We start from the raw sequence: 17,789 nt of genomic DNA, 5'->3' as shown, positions 1-17,789 counted from the left end.
CCTCGTGGGGGTTTTCTGGGTCCTCCAGTTTCCTCCCATTGCTAAAGACCCCTATGCCAGTGAATTATTGATATAGAATTGAAACATTATGTTAGTCTTGAAATGACCTCCGGTTACTATTGACACCTATGTGCAAGCAAATTATTGAGATAAAATTGTTAGTCCTGAAACTACCAAGTTTGTGTTGAGTGGATGTTAAACCCCATTTCTCCCTCTCTCTTACTGCACAATTAGTATTACCTCATACCTCAATTAAACCTGACTTCTGCTGCTGATCTAATTTCATAAATGAACCAGTTTTTGGTGAAGCTGAATGATTACATCTACAAACAACGGCACAACTGAATGAAAAAAAAATCAATTTGATTAGGATGGTGGAGTGCATGAGATTGATACATTTATTGTTTCAATAGCTAAAAGAATTTGAATGTAATGTTTTTTGATGGCTATATATTTTATTTTTTAGCATTACAAGAAAATATTTGGCTCTTTATTACTTTAATTTGACTTGACTAATAACTGTGGCTACATTGCTTGAAATAGAGCAGTGACTAGAGACGCAAAGCAAGCTGTAGTTGCCAATGAAATTTTGGAAATGGGCAAAATCTATACTTGAGCTGTTGAACATTGAATGGAGAAAATAATGGTGGTATTCATCCACGTCTTAGAGGCAGACCATTAAATTTCCGTATTTGTAGTTGTCTATAAATGTAGCACTGCTCTCTCTTTCCCTTTTCTTCCCTTTTGCATGGCCATTTTTGTTTACATTTTGGTCTAGAATTGAAGAAGAGGGTTTGAATTGCCAAATTCTGTCAGTTTTTGGTAAAAATTAATGTTTTAGAGGCGGATTTATAACAATGTTATGAGGTTTGTGATAAGCTTTAGAGTTTCCTTGTCTGTAGTGAAAACCGAAAATTGGGGGAAAAGTTGAAGTCGGGCAAAGGTACCAGAGTTAAAACATTGAAGTCAATGCTGGAATTCACAGTGGTCTGTATCGGGTTGATAGTTATGGAGTTGTCTCCCATATACCATAAGTTTTCCATCAACAGTCTTGGTCTTCCAGAGATAACTGTATGTGAGTATAAATTAAGACTGGACAACCGAACTATTTTTTTCCCAAACATCCGGTGTAAACAATGCATGGCCTGCAGGTTAGCAAAAATTCCTTTTACTATTATTCCTGTAGAGATATATTATTGATCTCTTGTTGTTGAATCTCAAAATTAACAACCAGACTGATTTGTGGAGCATAATTATTAATGAGGTAATATTTATGAATAGAAAAGTAAAAGCACATATTTAAGGTGTTGGGTAGAATTTTAGAAAATTGCTTATAATATAGACCTACTTCTTATATTGGCATAATCATATGCTAATTTTCTAAATCATTTGCCTACATTTTACAGTACCGTAATTAGAATTGTTATGCTCTCCGTTGGTTGTTGGGGGGTGGGTCTTTAGTTCCTTCAGGAACTGTCCCTAATCGGACGATGTCCGCTGACAGTTCCTATCAGTTCCCTTCCTATACTAACTGCAGTATGAAAATATGGTAAAATACCACTAGGTGGTCTAGTGGTTTAATTAACAAGTAAGGGTAAAATCATGTCTGTCATTAAGTGTCAAATTAAGTGGCGTGGTTTCTACTCCCCATTTGTATGTAACATGGAATAACGTCACCTGACCAACCTCATGGGTTTTCTCCTGGTCCTCTGGTTTCTTCACACTGCTATAGACCCCTACGTGCAAGCAAATTATTGAAATAAAATTTTAAAATATGTTAGTTGCGAAATGAACTAGTTTGTGTCGAGTGGACGCTAAACCCCATCTCTCTCTCTCTCCCCCGGGTTGGTAGTGGTGTGAAATGTCCAACCAACAATCATGCCAAAATTCACATTTTTACCTAAATAACTCACAATATTGATTAATTGAATATTGTAGCAATAAAGATGAGTTCGGAAGAAGATTTAAGCCCAGAGCAACAAAATCTATCTAATAGTCATGATGAAAATATAGCTCAGAGTCTAGATGCTGTCTTACAGAAACCAGAACAATCATATGATAATTTTGTATCTAGTTTTACCTACCTTAACTTAGGTAAGCAGTGCTGATTTGTTATGCAAAAAAAGCTTATAGAAATTACATGTAGGCCCGGATCACCTCATCTTAAATACAAAGCACAATGTGATGTATATCAAAAGCTTATAGAAATTACATGTAGGCCCGGATCACCTCATCTTAAATACAAAGCACAATGTGATGTATATCAGAAATGAAATGAGGTTTAACATCCTATTTTTCTGCACCAACCAGGCTAATGATGACAGACATTCACCATGCAGTTTGCTGCATGTATATCAGAAATGAAATGAGGTTTAACATCCTATTTGTCTGCACCAACCAGGCTAATGATGACAGACATTCACCATACAGTTTGCTATGAGGAAAGTAATGTGTGGACAACGACCTACTCTTTAATTCAAATTGTTACTGTCATGGGAGTTTCTTTTACATGCCCACCCGCATGTATACAGGACCTTGGATTTTTATCCCATCCAAAAGAATAGATGATATTCCTTTGCCTGGCCCTCCGGGACAAGGAATGTTCTCACCCATCACCTGGAGTGAACCTCCTGATTAGACTCAGTGAGTCACCGCAGCTCCCAAAGGTGCAGGGTATGGCGATTGTGGTCATGGTGCGATTCAGGTTCTATGATGAGATTGCTATCTTGATTTATAACCAGTTCATTTAATTTAAGGGATCACGTTGGCTAAGTGGGTAAGACGCTGGCTCGCTAGCCTGGAGGTCAGGTGTTCGATCCCTGAATTGGCTGCAAAAGTTCATCCAGATTTTCCGCATGGTTCCCCCTTGTCAGTGATGCAGGACGGAGGGCCTGACAAGGACAGCTGTCTAGTCGTTTGGATGGGACGAAGAACCGAGGTCCCGTGTACACATTGGCGTGCACGTAAAATAAAGATCCCTTGACAGTTGGAACTCGATATAAGAGTATCCCGTAGTGCCGCTGTCCAGGCAAAATTTCCCTCATAGCTCGTCTTCATTAGCCCAGTTTGGAGCAGAACAGTAGGATGTTAAACCCCATTTTATTTCATTTCATTTATGAACGCTAAGTGGGTAAGACTTTGGCTCGCTAACCTGGAGGTCAGGTTTTCTATCCCTGAATTGGCTGCAAAAGTTCATCCAGATTTTACGGCATGGTTCCCCCTTGTCAGTGATGCAGGACGGAGGGCCTGACAAGGACAGCTGTCTAGTTGTTTGGATGGGACGAAGAACCGAGGTCCCGTGTACACATTGGCATGCACGTAAAATAAAGATCCCTTGACAATTGGAACTCGATATAAGAGTATCCCGTAGTGCCGCCGTCCAGGCAAAATTTCCCTCATAGCCCGTCTTCATTAGCCCAGTTTGGAGCAGAACATTAGGATGTTAAACCCCATTTTATTTCATTTCATTTATGAACGCTGTGATTACTGAAATTATCCAATCTGTATGAAAATTATATGCATTATCCAAATTAGTGAAAGAGTCTTAATAAATTTCAACAATTTGCGTTAAATACCTCTAGAGTTATGGTCCTTGTTTCAATTTGTAGAATCTTGTGAATGATTAAACCGCAAAAGTTATCATCTATCAAATGACTTAGCTGTTGTGTAGGTATGTTTCATTGGCAGGAAACCTATCTTAAAGTGCACATAACGTCACCATACGAAATTTTCTGTTCTTGTAGCCAGTGGTTACATGCATTTTACAGGGGTAAAGAGAGATACATATATGTATATCAGAAGAACATTTATTTATTCAATCGAATTGAACATAATTTAGATAACGGTATCTACCTTATAGCTAGAAACCCTATAGTCCCAAATGTTACTCTATTTTGCTTTGTCTATGTACCACCCAAATCTTCTGTGTATACTAAACCCAACAAACCAAATGGGATTGTGAACTTAGGGAATAATTTCTATTCCATAAAATCAAAAAATTTGTTCAGTGATATAATAATAGCTAGAGATCTTAATTCTAGAGTAGGTTCAGAACAAGACTTTATATTGGAAGATTATGTTGATTACTTATGCTGTAAAAATAAAGTCTAAAGACACAGTCGTAAACAAATATGGCATCTCACTTTTAAATATGTGTCACACTTTTATTATTCACATTCTCAATGGCAGAGCTGGTATGGATAAAGAGGGTAATTTCACATTTATATGTCATAATGGGGAAAGTGTAATTGATTTTGTGATAGTTTCAAATACAATCTATGACCTTATCACTGAATTTGAAATCCTGTCCTTTTGTGAATCTGATCATTTCCCAACCCTTTGTGAATAAATGTACAGTACCAACAAGATCGATTATGCCATAACAGAAAGAACAGGCTGTCGTTCAGAAGAAATTCAGATGGACAATTCCAAAAATCTAGATTCCTCAAACCTTTTCAAACAATGAAAAGAATTCAAGACTATTACAAATACAGTCAAGACTTGGCAATATGTCACATTTATTAGGCGGTAACCAATCTTAACGAAACCTTACAGGATGCAGCAGACTCAATGCAGACCAAACATAGGAATGTCACAAACTTTAAAACTTAAACCACATTGGTGGAATCATGAAAGTTATGTTCTAAAGTCAGAGAAATACAAGCTATTAGACATTTTTAGAATTACCAACTCAACTCAACAGGTGATCTAAAGTTTAAGTTACAAAAAAAGCTAAAACTAAGTTCAAGTTAGAAACTAGAAAGAATCGAGACGAAGTACACAACCCGTCACCTATAATCCCGACTAACACTAATGAATTATGGGCAAGCGTTAGGAATTACGTAAAGTCAAGTAACATCAAACCTAACATAACATATGCAGATTGGTTCTCTCACTTTGAACGATTACTGAATTCCAACAAATCTCTCAATGAGCTTACTAAAAAGACGATTACTGAACACACACCTGTCTTTGACGAGCTTCTGGACTCAGAAATTAGTGCCTCAGAGATGCGAAAAGCAACGACTGAACTCAAATCAGGAAAAACATTTGGACCAGATGGTATACTAAACAAGATGATCAAGTGTGCTTTAGAAATGTTCTACTGACCCTATTATTACTGTTTAATCAAATCTTACAATCTTTTCAATTTCCAATTAGCTGGAGAGAAGCAGTTATTCGGCCTTATGATCCTGAAAATTATCGTACCATATCTCTTCCATCTGTTATAGATTAGCAAACACAAGATTAACAAACTGATGCCTAATTAACAATAAATCATTTGAGGAGCAAGGTGGATATAGAAAAAAAAAAGGGTATAGCACGGTTGACCAAATCTTCACTCTACGAGGTCTTATACAAAAGTATGTCACGAAACCTCGAGGTCATCTTTATGCTATATATGTTGACCTTCCCGCGCTTATTGCTGAATACAACACCATATATTGCAATATGTACTACTTACAAAACTGCATTAATGGAAAATTGTTCTGTGTTATCAAATCAATATTCCATCAACTAAAATCATGTGTACGAATTGATAAACTAGAGTCACAGAGTTCCTTAAGTGTAATATTGGAATTAAACAAGGATGCTTAATGATTAGTCCTTTATTATTCACTTTATTTATAAATGAATTAGTTGAAGAATTACATGTGTTAGGATGTCATAATGTTTTTATAAACCAATCTACTGAAAATATAATATGTATATGCAGTAGCAGATACTGTGGCAAGACTTCAGTTTCAAACTGATTGCATACACAATTTTTGTATAGAATACGGAATGAAAATGAATCCTAATAAAACTAGAATAATTGTATTCAGACATGGTGGGGTTATAAAATCATACAAACGTTGGTATCTCGAAGGAAAACAAATAGAATGTGTTAATCATTATAAAAACCTTGGTATCTTCTTTACCCCAAAATTATGTTTGACTCTGGCAACTAACACTGACGTGCAACAGGCTAGAAAAGCAACGAATATGTTTTTATGTTACATTGTTAAATGTGACATTAGTGTAAAACAAGCCTTGTTTTTATTTGACAGCATGATACTACCGATTTTGAGTTATGGTTCAGCCATCTGGGGGTATCAAAAGATCGACTCCATTGAAAAACTTCATTGAAAATTCCTAAAATCAATCCTGGGTGTTAATCCAAGTGTCTGTAATGCAGCAGTATACCGTGAAACTGGACGATTCATGACAAATAGGAATATATGTAAAAACTTAGCTATGTTTACTTACAATGTCTACTTGTATCATAAAAATTTATAAATCAAATGAATTATGTATATGGTGATTCACACCAATCTGATTAAAATTAACTCTGCCCTCTTCACTCAAAGTCATAAATATAGACCTCCCGTAAAAACGACCTTGCCAATTATCGAAAACACTCTTAATCCCCTCAGATGCCAGTGATGTCACAGTGACCGAATGACTTTATTACTGTAAAATAGATCGTAAAAAAATGGAATAGGAAAAAATATCTCACTACATTGGAATTAACAGTAGGCCTACAAACTACAACTAATTTGGGCTATTTAATTTTGTTGGTAACCATCTAAATTGAATAACAGATTATATTTGTGTATTAATGTAAGTGTCTGTGCAAGTGTACATGTGTCGGTAATCTCTGATTAATCAAAACCGACTAAAGTTGCACAGACATAGGATTGTAAATTAATTAACACATCGATGTTAGGAATGCTGGTGGGAGTAAGAACATTGATTAGGCAATTATCTTTTGTATGTCGGTCAGATCAAAAAATAGGTTGACACAAACTTTGTAATATTCTCTTTTTGACTTTGCATAGTGATAAATACGAATTAAGATAAGACTTACCTCGACTAATTGTATATCAAATACAAACTTAGTGTTGTGGTCAGGTTTGTCTGTCCTACCGTCACCTTTCACTGTTATACCTTTCTCATTTAATTGACTGGGAATTCTTGACATTTTGGTTGCAGCATGGGGATGTTCATGATCGAGAATGTCTTTACTTTGGACGGAAGAAAATCGACGGCACATTATGTACCTTTTCTTTGCTGGAATTTCCACAACTCTCAACAACACAAAGATAATGTTTAAAATTCTCTCTAACATATTCCAGTGACAAGTTATCGTCTATTACAATTCAAGACGAGGAAGGTCTTAAGTTTGTAATTGCAGTGTCCGATACTAAAACATTAATCTAAATTATGTTCAATTCGATCGAATAAATGAACAATTGTTCTTCTGATACATGTATATAATATAATCTCCCTTTACCCCTGTAAAGTGCATATAGTGACCACTGGCTATCAGTATAGAAAATCTCGTTCGGTGACCTTATGGAAACAATATTTTGCATGTACAGCAACTTTTGGCCCCTACACCCAATTTCTTCTTTCTTTGTTTTGAGAAAGTCAGATTTGAATGAGTTAAGCACATTGGCATCATGACCCTTGTACAGTGCCAATAGGTGTACAGTTGTATGTACTGTTGACATCAAACGCCTCCATTCTCACTTTTGCATTAACACTCCAAAGACCAAAATTATCACTATATCATTTTCATAGGTTTTTGTTTGGTTTTCAGATGATATTAATCATAAAATAAAGATCTCAGAAAAAGTAAAAAATGAGAATACAGTTGTTGAAAACAGAACAGATTCTATAACAACCATGTCACTCAATACAGGAAGCTCACCAGAAATAGTTAAAACAGATAGTGATGAAATTGAAGAAGAGGTATTTATCTAATTCATACTTATCTAAAATGTATACTTTAAAATGACAATGTATGAAAATGTTTAACTTATTGTTTTAAGATAGGAAATCATATTTTATCATGAAAATTTGAATACATCTAGCAAAATAATACACCTCTAACAGCTTGATCGCTAAATTCAAGTTATTTCACGTTTCTGTATGACTATTGCTACTACCCTATGAGTATTACTCCCATGTTAATTAATACCAATCACTAGTGTTTTCTTTAATCCTCTAGACGCATCTTGCCATTGATCTTATTCATGTCCTGCATGGTTTCCGATTTATTGTTGTTTCTTGTCTATATAAGATATTCCTCGAAACGTCACCAAAATAAAATTAGTAATTGTTCTTCCATTAGTATTGTGTTATATACTAATGTCCAAAAGAAAGTATACACTGTGCATTTCGTCCTGCTTCAAACAAAGTCGTATTTCCATTGTATGTGGTATTTTGGTACAATGTCCATTTGTTTTGCCATTTATTTGCTTAGAAATATTGAGTTTAGACGCACAAGAGATGTTCAGTGTAGTTTTATCACATTTTGTTGATTTAAACAAAACTTAGTCATATCTTTAGTGTGTATACTTTCTTTAGGACATTAGTATAGTTTATTGCTCTATTCAGTTACTAAATATCTCTAAAGGTTTGTTTCCATAATTTGTTTAATAGACTACAAGAGATTATTCTATTTGATAGGTTTTAGATAATGTTGCTGTGAGTCTACAGTCTAGCACTCAATCAACAGGTTTATCACGAAAAAAACTGACACAGGTGAGTTTAAAGTGAACAACAGCTAGTCCATAAATTCTTTAAGACTTGCTGACATTGTGTGTGTGGTTAGTCATTAGCAGAAAACCTATTCAAATACAGAACCACAGATTTTGGTTAAAAATAATAGGGCCAGTTCTATAACCGTAAACAAAGGGGTTTTTTTATAATGGCTTTACTGGTGACTTTTTAAAATTTGGCATTACCTGCTAAAACGTAGGTGGATGCAACCTTTTTAAAATTAGGCAAAATTAGATGTGATTTCATGCTGTGGATAAATATAAGGTGCTAATTCTGACAGCTTAAGATTCTTTCTTATTGAGATTCAATAAGATTAAGTTCCTTCAGATGTCATGCCTAATATAATTATACATAGATATGTTTTGTCAAAAGTTTTTTTATAAAGATATTATAATCTATTTTGTAGTTTGATAATTTTGTTAGTAAAGAAGACAGTGATAATGAAGACTATGATTTAGATAGTAGTGGTTATCAAGCCAGTTTTATAAAAGCAGGTAATATGATCATTTAATGGTAATACCATTTTAAAAATGTGGTATAGAAATATGAACTGTTGATTTCCATTTGTGCTGCACAGATAAAATCAAGAATTAGTTTAAAGTCATCATTTCAAACATTTATACAAAATGAAAACAAATTGAAATGAAATAGGATTTAACATCATACTTTTCTGCATTGACTGGGCAAGGGCTAATGAAAATGGACATGCAGTGTGTGCTATGAGAGAAATTTGACCCGGACAGCGGCCTATTCTTATTTCAAATTCCAACTCTCAAAGGGTCTTTAATTCTACATGGCAATGTGTACTCGGGACCTCAGGTTTTTTTTTCCCTCCCATCCGCACAACAAGACACTATTGAGGAATATTGAGGAACTTTGGCTAACAAGGGGCTGTTCATACCAATTTATTATTTGTTTTTAGTGTCTACTTTAATTTCTACTTTTCAGACTCCAGCACCAGAAATAATTCCTCGGAGGCAAAAAGTTATCTGGCAAATAATGCCCAAAATACTAAGTGTGTAATAACAGTTGGATTTAAAGATGATATAATGAACAGTGTATCTGAATATATAGGTAATGAACAGGAATGTGTGTATAAACCTGATCAAAATGGCTTTATGTTAAATCCTGGAGAAGTAGAAAGGGAGTTAACTGTACCTGATCTACAGGGTGTACCTCATCAAAGATGTCTAGATTACTCTTGTGTTGTTGGGGATGGAACAAACAAGAATAATTCTGATGTTGCTGTCACGGTAAGTTAAACACCCTTCATTTTTTTGTTCTATTTAAATGTTTAATTAGTGATCACTTGAATTGTCTTGTGTCCAGCATTTCTGGATAAATTAGTAATACAGTGTTTTTGTTATAGTGGGTGTGATTACCATCTAAGTCATCATAGGATAAATTGTAAATTCTATTTATAGTGGGTGTGATTACCATCTAAGTCATCATAGGATAAATTCTAAATTCTCTTTAGTCGGGTGTTGTTAGCGGCTGAGGTACCACAGAATGGTCTAAGACATGCACTTTAGATCATAAGGTCTGTCATCGAGCCAAGTGGCATAGTTTCGATTCCCTGCTTGATTGTGACAAGGAGTTGGGTCGCCTGTCCAACCTCATGGGTTTTCTCTGTGTCCTTTGGTTTCTTCCCACTGTTAAGGACATCGTTTTATAGAGTTACTTCCCTTTACTGCTGAAAATATGGAAGGCACGATAAATAAGAGAATGTATTTATTCTTTTTTTTTTGTCCCCCACTTTTTGATGAGAGCAAGAGACTATTAAAGTGTGTCTGTCAGTTCATCACACTTTTTGAAACATAATAACTCAGCCCTCACCCCCTCTGGATAGGCGTCTGTACCACTTTTATGTTTTTTATCAATTCATGCATAAGGTGACACTAAATAGATTTTCTGTTCTTTGGGAACACCTATTAAAACCAAAAGTACTTGGTTGCACTGTTCAAAAGCTTTTAGGTGGAAATTTTTAAGTTTGTGTCGAGTGGACATTAAACCCCATTTGTCTCTCTATCTCTTTCACATGATTCAAGTGGCTATTTATCAAGCCACCGAAGAACAGAAAATCAGATTGGTGTGGCCTAAAGGTTTTTTTGATGTAATGTTTTTGCATATTGTAGGCTGCCCTGGCAGTCCATCAGTGGTTTAGAGGTTAAAGTTATCATCCAATAAACTAAAAACTATTTTTATACGCCCACATTTTCATGTGGATGTATACTCTCCCAAAAAAAAGTAGGGGATATTCAGGAACAATACAAAACTGCGGAAATGCACTGCTGTTTTTAGGGGGGTTGGATGGCTGAATGGTTAGCGTGCGCGCGCTGTATCATAAAGTCTGTCATTGAGTCGACTGGCGTGGTTTCGAATCCCTCATTGTACGTGACAAGGAGTAGGGTCGCCAGTCCAACCTCGTGGGTTTTCTCTGGGTCCTCCGGTTTCTTCCCACTGCTAAAGACCCCTATGCGCAAGCAAATTATTGAAATAAGATTAAACCATATGTTAGTCCCGAAATGACCTAGTTTGTGTCGAGTGGACGTTAAACCCCAGTTCTCTCTCTCTCTGCTGTTTTTATTAGAGGTTAACAGGCCAATTGCCCACACATGAACATAAACAGTTCATATGGGCGGCTTATCTGACGGCCCCATTTCACTCACAAAGAGATACACAGTCAAAAGTGAAAATGGACGTAATTGCTCCACCAATCCTCAGACATTCAGCAATTCGTCATGGCATGCTCCAAATCAACTGTCCAATCACGATTTGGGGCAATCTGACCCAATCCTCTTGCAGTGCCACGGCCAATTCTTGCAGTGTTGTCGGTTGACGTTGACGTCGACAAACACGTCTCCCAATCAAATTAAACGTAACACACTAAAGCAAAGATACGCTAAACAGTAAATCTTATGCAAGAACCAATAGGAAAGCAAACATTGATAGATAAACCAGCACACGGCAGTTTTCATCAACCCTTCCTTGAAGTGTCAAAATTTGACAATGAACCCCTCCCACGTGTATGGCGCTATTGCGTGTCGCTTGTGCAGTTCAGTGGTTCTGTTGGGGCAATAAGTTCTTCATCTGTGAACATACTCTCAAAGCATGTCAAGTGCCCATGACTATTTATCATATCACAACCTGCATAGGTATTTGCATTTCAATATCCCTTACTTTTTTTGAAGAGTATATATTGTCGTTGCCCCTGTCTGTCCGACCGGACGTCAACAAGTTCTTTGTGGTCATTCTACAGGCCACAATTTTTATCCGATTTTGACGAAACTTGAAATAAAGATCTCGGTTCCTTTAGTTATTGGCACGTATCAGACCTTAAATTCATGGATTATGGCCCCTGATTGTACAAAAAATCATGTTTTTAGTTTGTGGACACTCAAATGTTTATAACCCAAAGATTTCAGTTCCTTTTGATATTGGTGCATGTAGCTTCCTGGATTATTACCTTGATGGTACAAAAAAACACATTTTTAGATTGTGAACCCTCTAGAGGTCACAAACAATTTTTATCCAATTTTAAAAAATGTTTAAAAATATCATTGTTACACTATAACAACGGTTGAGTTCAAATTTTGTGAAAATCTGAACTAAACTGCCCTAAAAAAAAAATGACCGCTCCATGTATGCAAATAGTGTAAAAGTATGTAATACCAAAGACGTGGACCCTCTAGAGGTCACAATTTTTATCCAATTTGATGAAACTTAAATATATGTTTATATCCCAAAAATCTGGGTTCCTTTCGAAACTCGCACATATCGGGCAGTATCTTCCTGGATTATAGCTCCTGATTGAATGATAAATCACTTTTCTTTTTTGCTTGTTCTGTCCATCTCTTGCAAAATGTAGATGTATTTTGCATGACAACCGCTTGTTGATAATTACTGTAAAGCTGTACATCGTCCCTGGTTGCTGGAGACAACTAGTTGGCAGCAACTGAGAGAATACATCAGTTGTCGGTTCTTGCCGATGTATGTGTGCTTACGACTGGAAAACCACCAGTTGCTTCCAGTTTCCGCTGGTTGCTTGAGTTCAGTTTTTTTATAAAAAGGCTGATCTGCGCGCTCATGGCAACTGATCGTATCCAGTTTTTATGACCAAGAGGACACATGGAGGGTCGGGTGATCAACATTCGCCAATATCCGCTATTCATACACTTAATTTTGATAAAAAGAAAGAAAAACTGTTTTCTTCAAGAGGCTACATTATAGGCCTACCAATATTTTTGCAAAATTCAGCTTAATTTTGAAAAAATCACATGACCTACTGAAACACCTGTTTTTCTGTTTCACTGATGTCTATGTATGCATGTTGAATTGAGGAACCAATCAGTTGCAAAGCTTCCAGTCACCGTGCTTAAAAGTTATGGCCATTGAACACTTAGAAACATAGTGTGTACACTATACATGTAGGCTATTTTATTTATTGTCCTTGCAGGCACCAAAAATAGAAAGACTCTAATTTATATAATTGAACATATAGTCTAGAGAAATATTTTTTATTGCTTATTTCAGTCGACCTCAGATGATGTTGAACCATTTGTGTTAGATGAGAACTTTGACTATGAGAATGTTATTTTAACACCAAAGTTTAATGCAATTGAAATGGAGTACTTAAACAGTATAAAACCTTTTACAAGTGAAGAATCATAAGGAGATTTTGTTAACTGTTTATTTTATGATATTAATTTTAACATTCCGTCCAAGAATAAAAAGAACATGAAATAATTACTATTTTTAATTATGCTAATAATCTTTTGTTGTTTTCAATATTTCTGTGTCTATATTGTTTTTTAGCTTGATGGCTAAATAAGTAATTGATCATATGATACAATTCTCGCTGATTTCTGGATATTTCCTTAGAGTTAAGATTAACAACTTGATAATCATTTACTGCTATTTGACCCAGAAAGTGGGTAGAAGCTATTAGATTGGCAGAAAATTTAAGTAAATTTGAATTTCAACTAGTAACCTCCGATCAATTTACCCTTTTGGCCATGTTGGCTCGGTAAGTAAGGTACTGTCTCACTGTCTCATGCATTAAATGCTGGTGTTGACAAAAGATTCTCCAGAAATTTCAAGTGGAGTTTCCCCTTAATTGTCATTGATGCAGGATAGAGGGCCTAGCAAAGAACAGTGTCTAGTCTATCGAATGTGACAAAAGTAGGCTGTAGCGTTGCTGTCCATTCAAAATTTTCCTCATAGCAAACTGAAAGCATTTGTCCAACTTCATTTGTTTGCTTAGTGCTGAAAAGGTAGGACATTAAACCCGATTTCATTTCTTTTTCCATTAAAGGAGCTAAATCGGTAATATTTGGGACCTAGAAATGGGCAAAGATGGGTCACAACGCATATAGTAATGTAATATGAATATAAAAACTGATTTACATTCAATCGTTTCTGATTTTACTATAATTTTTAATCAGTTATGTTCGGCAAAATACAACAGAATTCTCTTTCAAATAGCAATCTCTAGCGTCTGATTATTCTTGTCTAAATCAATAGTATTTATTGCGCATGCTCTCCAGATAAGAATATGGCTTCACCGTTTGACATGACTTGTGGAATATGTCTAGCCTCGTTCTTTGAGTCTCTTGTTACAAATACCACTGAAATGCATTATTGTACATGAATCGTGTACCAATAGTAAAATTTTTATTTTGTCTTAAATATTGGATATTAGAAGCCCATCTTTTCCTGGTAATATCACAACATCAATGTTGATTTAAATTGACAAATAAATCGTGTTTTCAAGGTCAAAGACTTTGGATGATATTGAGTCCGATACTTAGCTACTTTAAACTACACTCTTTTTACCCTATGGCCTTCCATATGCTATGCCCTCTTGTACGGTATTGACTCTTGAAAATTAATGATAAGAGAAATTTATTAGCATGTATATCTATATTAGTTCTCAAACATCTACAACACATGGCCATAAATAGCCAGTGGGATTTAGACATACACAACTTTACTTAATTGACATTCATTTCACGCCTCATTAGTTGATCAGCAGACGGCACCATTGATTAAATAGAAGTGAAATTGACATTAATTATGATTAATAAACTAGGTAGACTAAACTTATTTGTCTGTTTTGCCTCTGGTTAATAATGTGGGCTGCTTTAGATGCTACAGAAACAAGATCCCATCAAAATTATTAATCAACATGCTTCCAATTTCTGTTTTCTTCGTAAAATCATATCCCAGTCCTATTTAGTATTTTATAAGCATATCTCACTAGCAATTTGTTAAGGTTATTTCTGGGTAGGCCCTAGTCAAGATCAATCCGGTCCAAATTGTTTCCATTTATATAAGAACGAATGTGTTTTAGACAAAATAATGCCCATTGTTAGGTTACCCCAGGATAAAAGAAATCTCCAAATTAGTCAGTGGCTCAGTGCATATGGTGCTAGCATAGAGGGGTTTCAGTTTCGATCCCGGTGTTGGCTTAGTGACTTCTTTTGGAAATCCGCTGGTCAGTAGTGCAGGACAGAGGGCATGGGGAAAAGTGTCTAGTTGTTTGGACAGGATAAAAAACTAGGTCCACCCATGTACACTTTGGTGTGCACATAATGTAACCTTGACAGTTGGAATTTGAAAAGTAAGCAGAAACACCCCCGTCTGACTTCATTAGCCAAGGACATATTTAACCACCATTTCATTTGATTTAAAATAACCTTAAGAAGTTAAGCTTATGTATGAAGTATGTGCACACAACACTTCTTATTTGCCACTGTTTAAATTGTATATGTGAACATCCGGCCAGTTATAACAATGTATGCTAGTTTGTACAGACACAGTAAAAGTAGACACCCCTTATCTGTCTTGAAAACCCAATACAACTTGATAATATGAGTTTTGGGGGACTTTTTTCTTTTTCATTTGGTAGCACTCAATTTTTATATAATTTATCCACAAATTTTACAGTGACCTCTCCACAATCTGTTAAATTAAACTCAGGAAGTAGTACATACTGCAGATGGTTATTCTCTTAACAATCAGAGCACCGGTAGCCTACAGCTTGTGTCCATGTTATCTCTTAATCAAGGTACTAACTTTTAATACTATTCAACTATTGTATATATTTGTCTTTTTGAATACAGCTAACTCAAGCATAACAATTATCAAATTTGATATGATCTTTACTTGTACTAGTCTTCGGTAAGTTCTTTTTCTATTTAATTAGAATGTGGACACAGAAATCTGGATGAAAACAATGGAAAGTGAACAAGTGAACAATAATCTAACAATTAAATATATACTGTCAGATCTACTTACAATACTTACTAAGTTTTTAATTGGATGTCATATTGTGACATCTGGTTTGAAGGTAAAACTATACTTAATTGTATTTATTGACTTATTCTATTTCATTGTTTAAACAAAAATTCTTTTTATTGGATGTGTTATTAAAACATTAACATACATGTAGTTGTGAAAATATTAAAGCTACATTCCAATGAAAGTATTTATGGGGTAGTTATTTCCTAAAAGAAAGTATAGCGTATTTGGTATATGGAAAGTAGAGATACACAATCTTAACTGGTAAAATACTTGATTCCCTAAAAAACGCTTATTGGACACCTACTCTACATGACAAAAATGTAAAGGTGTCCCTAACTGGCAGTCTAGTCTTCCCGAGTGTGTGTTGATCTAATGGCTAACAGTTGTGACATAATTAAACAGCAGAAAATGAATTTGGCAGAGGATAATCCAAAAATTTACTTAGGCTTCGATATTTATAAGAATGGGACTGGGACAGCAACTAACGACATGCAAGCTGAAAATGAATTCTCCCTCAATCAAATGACATGAAAAAACAGTGTAACGAAAAAGTTATCGTCCGAATTGTATTACATCTATAAGCATTATTAGATTAGTAAAACAAAGAAGCTTTATAATTTCAACAATTAATATCAATGTCTTGTAAATGCTACTTTACCTACAAAAAATAAATATGTGACTGCCCGGACGATTTAGCTGTTGTGGATACATATTTTATTGCCTGGTAACCTATCTTTCTTTAAACATTTGTAGATGTGAAGTACTGTACATGTAAACTAGAACTGTTAACTTACTGATTATACTGACAACAAGGTGGGTGAGGGGTTGCGTGGCCAAATTGTTTAACATGTGTACTTGAGATCATAAGGTCTGTCACAGAGTCAAGTGGCATGGCTTTGATTCCCAACAGGGGTGGATCTAGGAATTTTGAAAAGGAGGGGGGGGGCGCTGCAAAATGAGGGCACTGACCGCGGAGATGGGGAACGCCGCTGAGAGTTTTTTTTTGGGGGGGAGGGGGGCCCAAGAAAATTATCCATCATTTCCTTGCATCTGTAGCCATTCCAAGAGCTATTTGCCTTGGCTGATATTTTCGTCTAAGTAAACTACATCAAGTTGCACTCATGCGCGTCGGTGATGGGCGTCGATTCCACAAGATGCTATCATTGATGTCTGTCTATAGTCACTCTATAGGATTAGGGCACCGTCAGCTAAACAACAAAAATTCGTTTGAAAGTGGAAGCATTAATTAGACCAGACTGGTGTGTTTGAATCAATGGTTTGAGTCATTTGGGATCCCTGCAACGGGTTGGGAACGGAAATTTTTGGGTCTGAGAAAAGGCACTTTCAGCAGTAAAAAAGGGCACTGTCGAAAATTAGGGGGGGGGGGGGCCCCCATTGGATCCGCCTCTGTCCAACATGTACGTGACAAGGAGTATGGTTGCTTGTCCAATCTTTTGAGTTTCCTCCCATTGCTTTAGACCCCAACAAGTAAGTGAATTATTGAAATATAAAAAAGTGAAACAATGACCTAGATTGTGTCAAGTGGACTTTAGTCTGTTTCTCCAAAAAGCTGCCTGGTGGGTGTATGATTTGTTGTCCGGCAGCTTAATCTTCTTCCTTCAGTCGCTTTTCATGATATTATAACAATTTATTTCCATTGTCAATTGACTCATTTTTGTTAATTTCAACCTCGACCAAGTCCATGTATAATGAAATAGTAATAACATTAAAAGGCAATTATAGTAAGTTAAGATGATGTTATCAGTTATCTAGGGCTCGAAAGAATAGATTATTTGGGTAGCAATTAGCAAATCTCCACGGAGGAATGTGAAGGAAATTGCGATTCTGTACTCCATACAAAATGTGTTGTGTGCATTAAGCCTTCATTACTCTCAATACCAATTTGGACATTCATTTTTCATAAGATAAGATTA

General features: G+C 35.7%; 1 protein-coding gene across 3 annotated transcripts; it reads left to right on the top strand.

Moving 5' to 3' along the window:
- Positions 1-1,092: 1,092 nt before the first annotated feature.
- On the top strand, positions 1,093-16,039 carry LOC126823495 (intraflagellar transport-associated protein). Of its 3 annotated transcripts, XR_007681184.2 has the most exons (8): positions 1,093-1,151; positions 1,939-2,094; positions 7,586-7,737; positions 8,458-8,532; positions 8,957-9,044; positions 9,499-9,803; positions 13,084-15,619; positions 15,758-16,039. XR_007681184.2 is itself a non-coding variant. In XM_050552369.2 (7 exons), the coding sequence occupies exons 2-7, from the start codon at positions 1,947-1,949 to the stop codon at positions 13,219-13,221; spliced, it is 906 nt and encodes a 301-aa protein (XP_050408326.1). In that variant the 5' UTR covers positions 1,093-1,151; positions 1,939-1,946; the 3' UTR covers positions 13,222-16,039. The 3 variants fall into 3 exon arrangements, 2 of the variants coding, with proteins under 2 accessions (XP_050408326.1, XP_050408327.1); XM_050552369.2 differs by having other exon boundaries at positions 13,084-16,039; XM_050552370.2 differs by having other exon boundaries at positions 1,135-1,264; positions 13,084-16,039.
- Positions 16,040-17,789: the final 1,750 nt, after the last annotated feature.

The sequence above is a fragment of the Patella vulgata genome, chromosome 6 (genome assembly GCF_932274485.2).
Source record: "Patella vulgata chromosome 6, xgPatVulg1.2, whole genome shotgun sequence".
Taxonomy (NCBI): domain Eukaryota; kingdom Metazoa; phylum Mollusca; class Gastropoda; family Patellidae; genus Patella; species Patella vulgata.
This window is presented reverse-complemented; position numbering and strand designations above follow the sequence as displayed.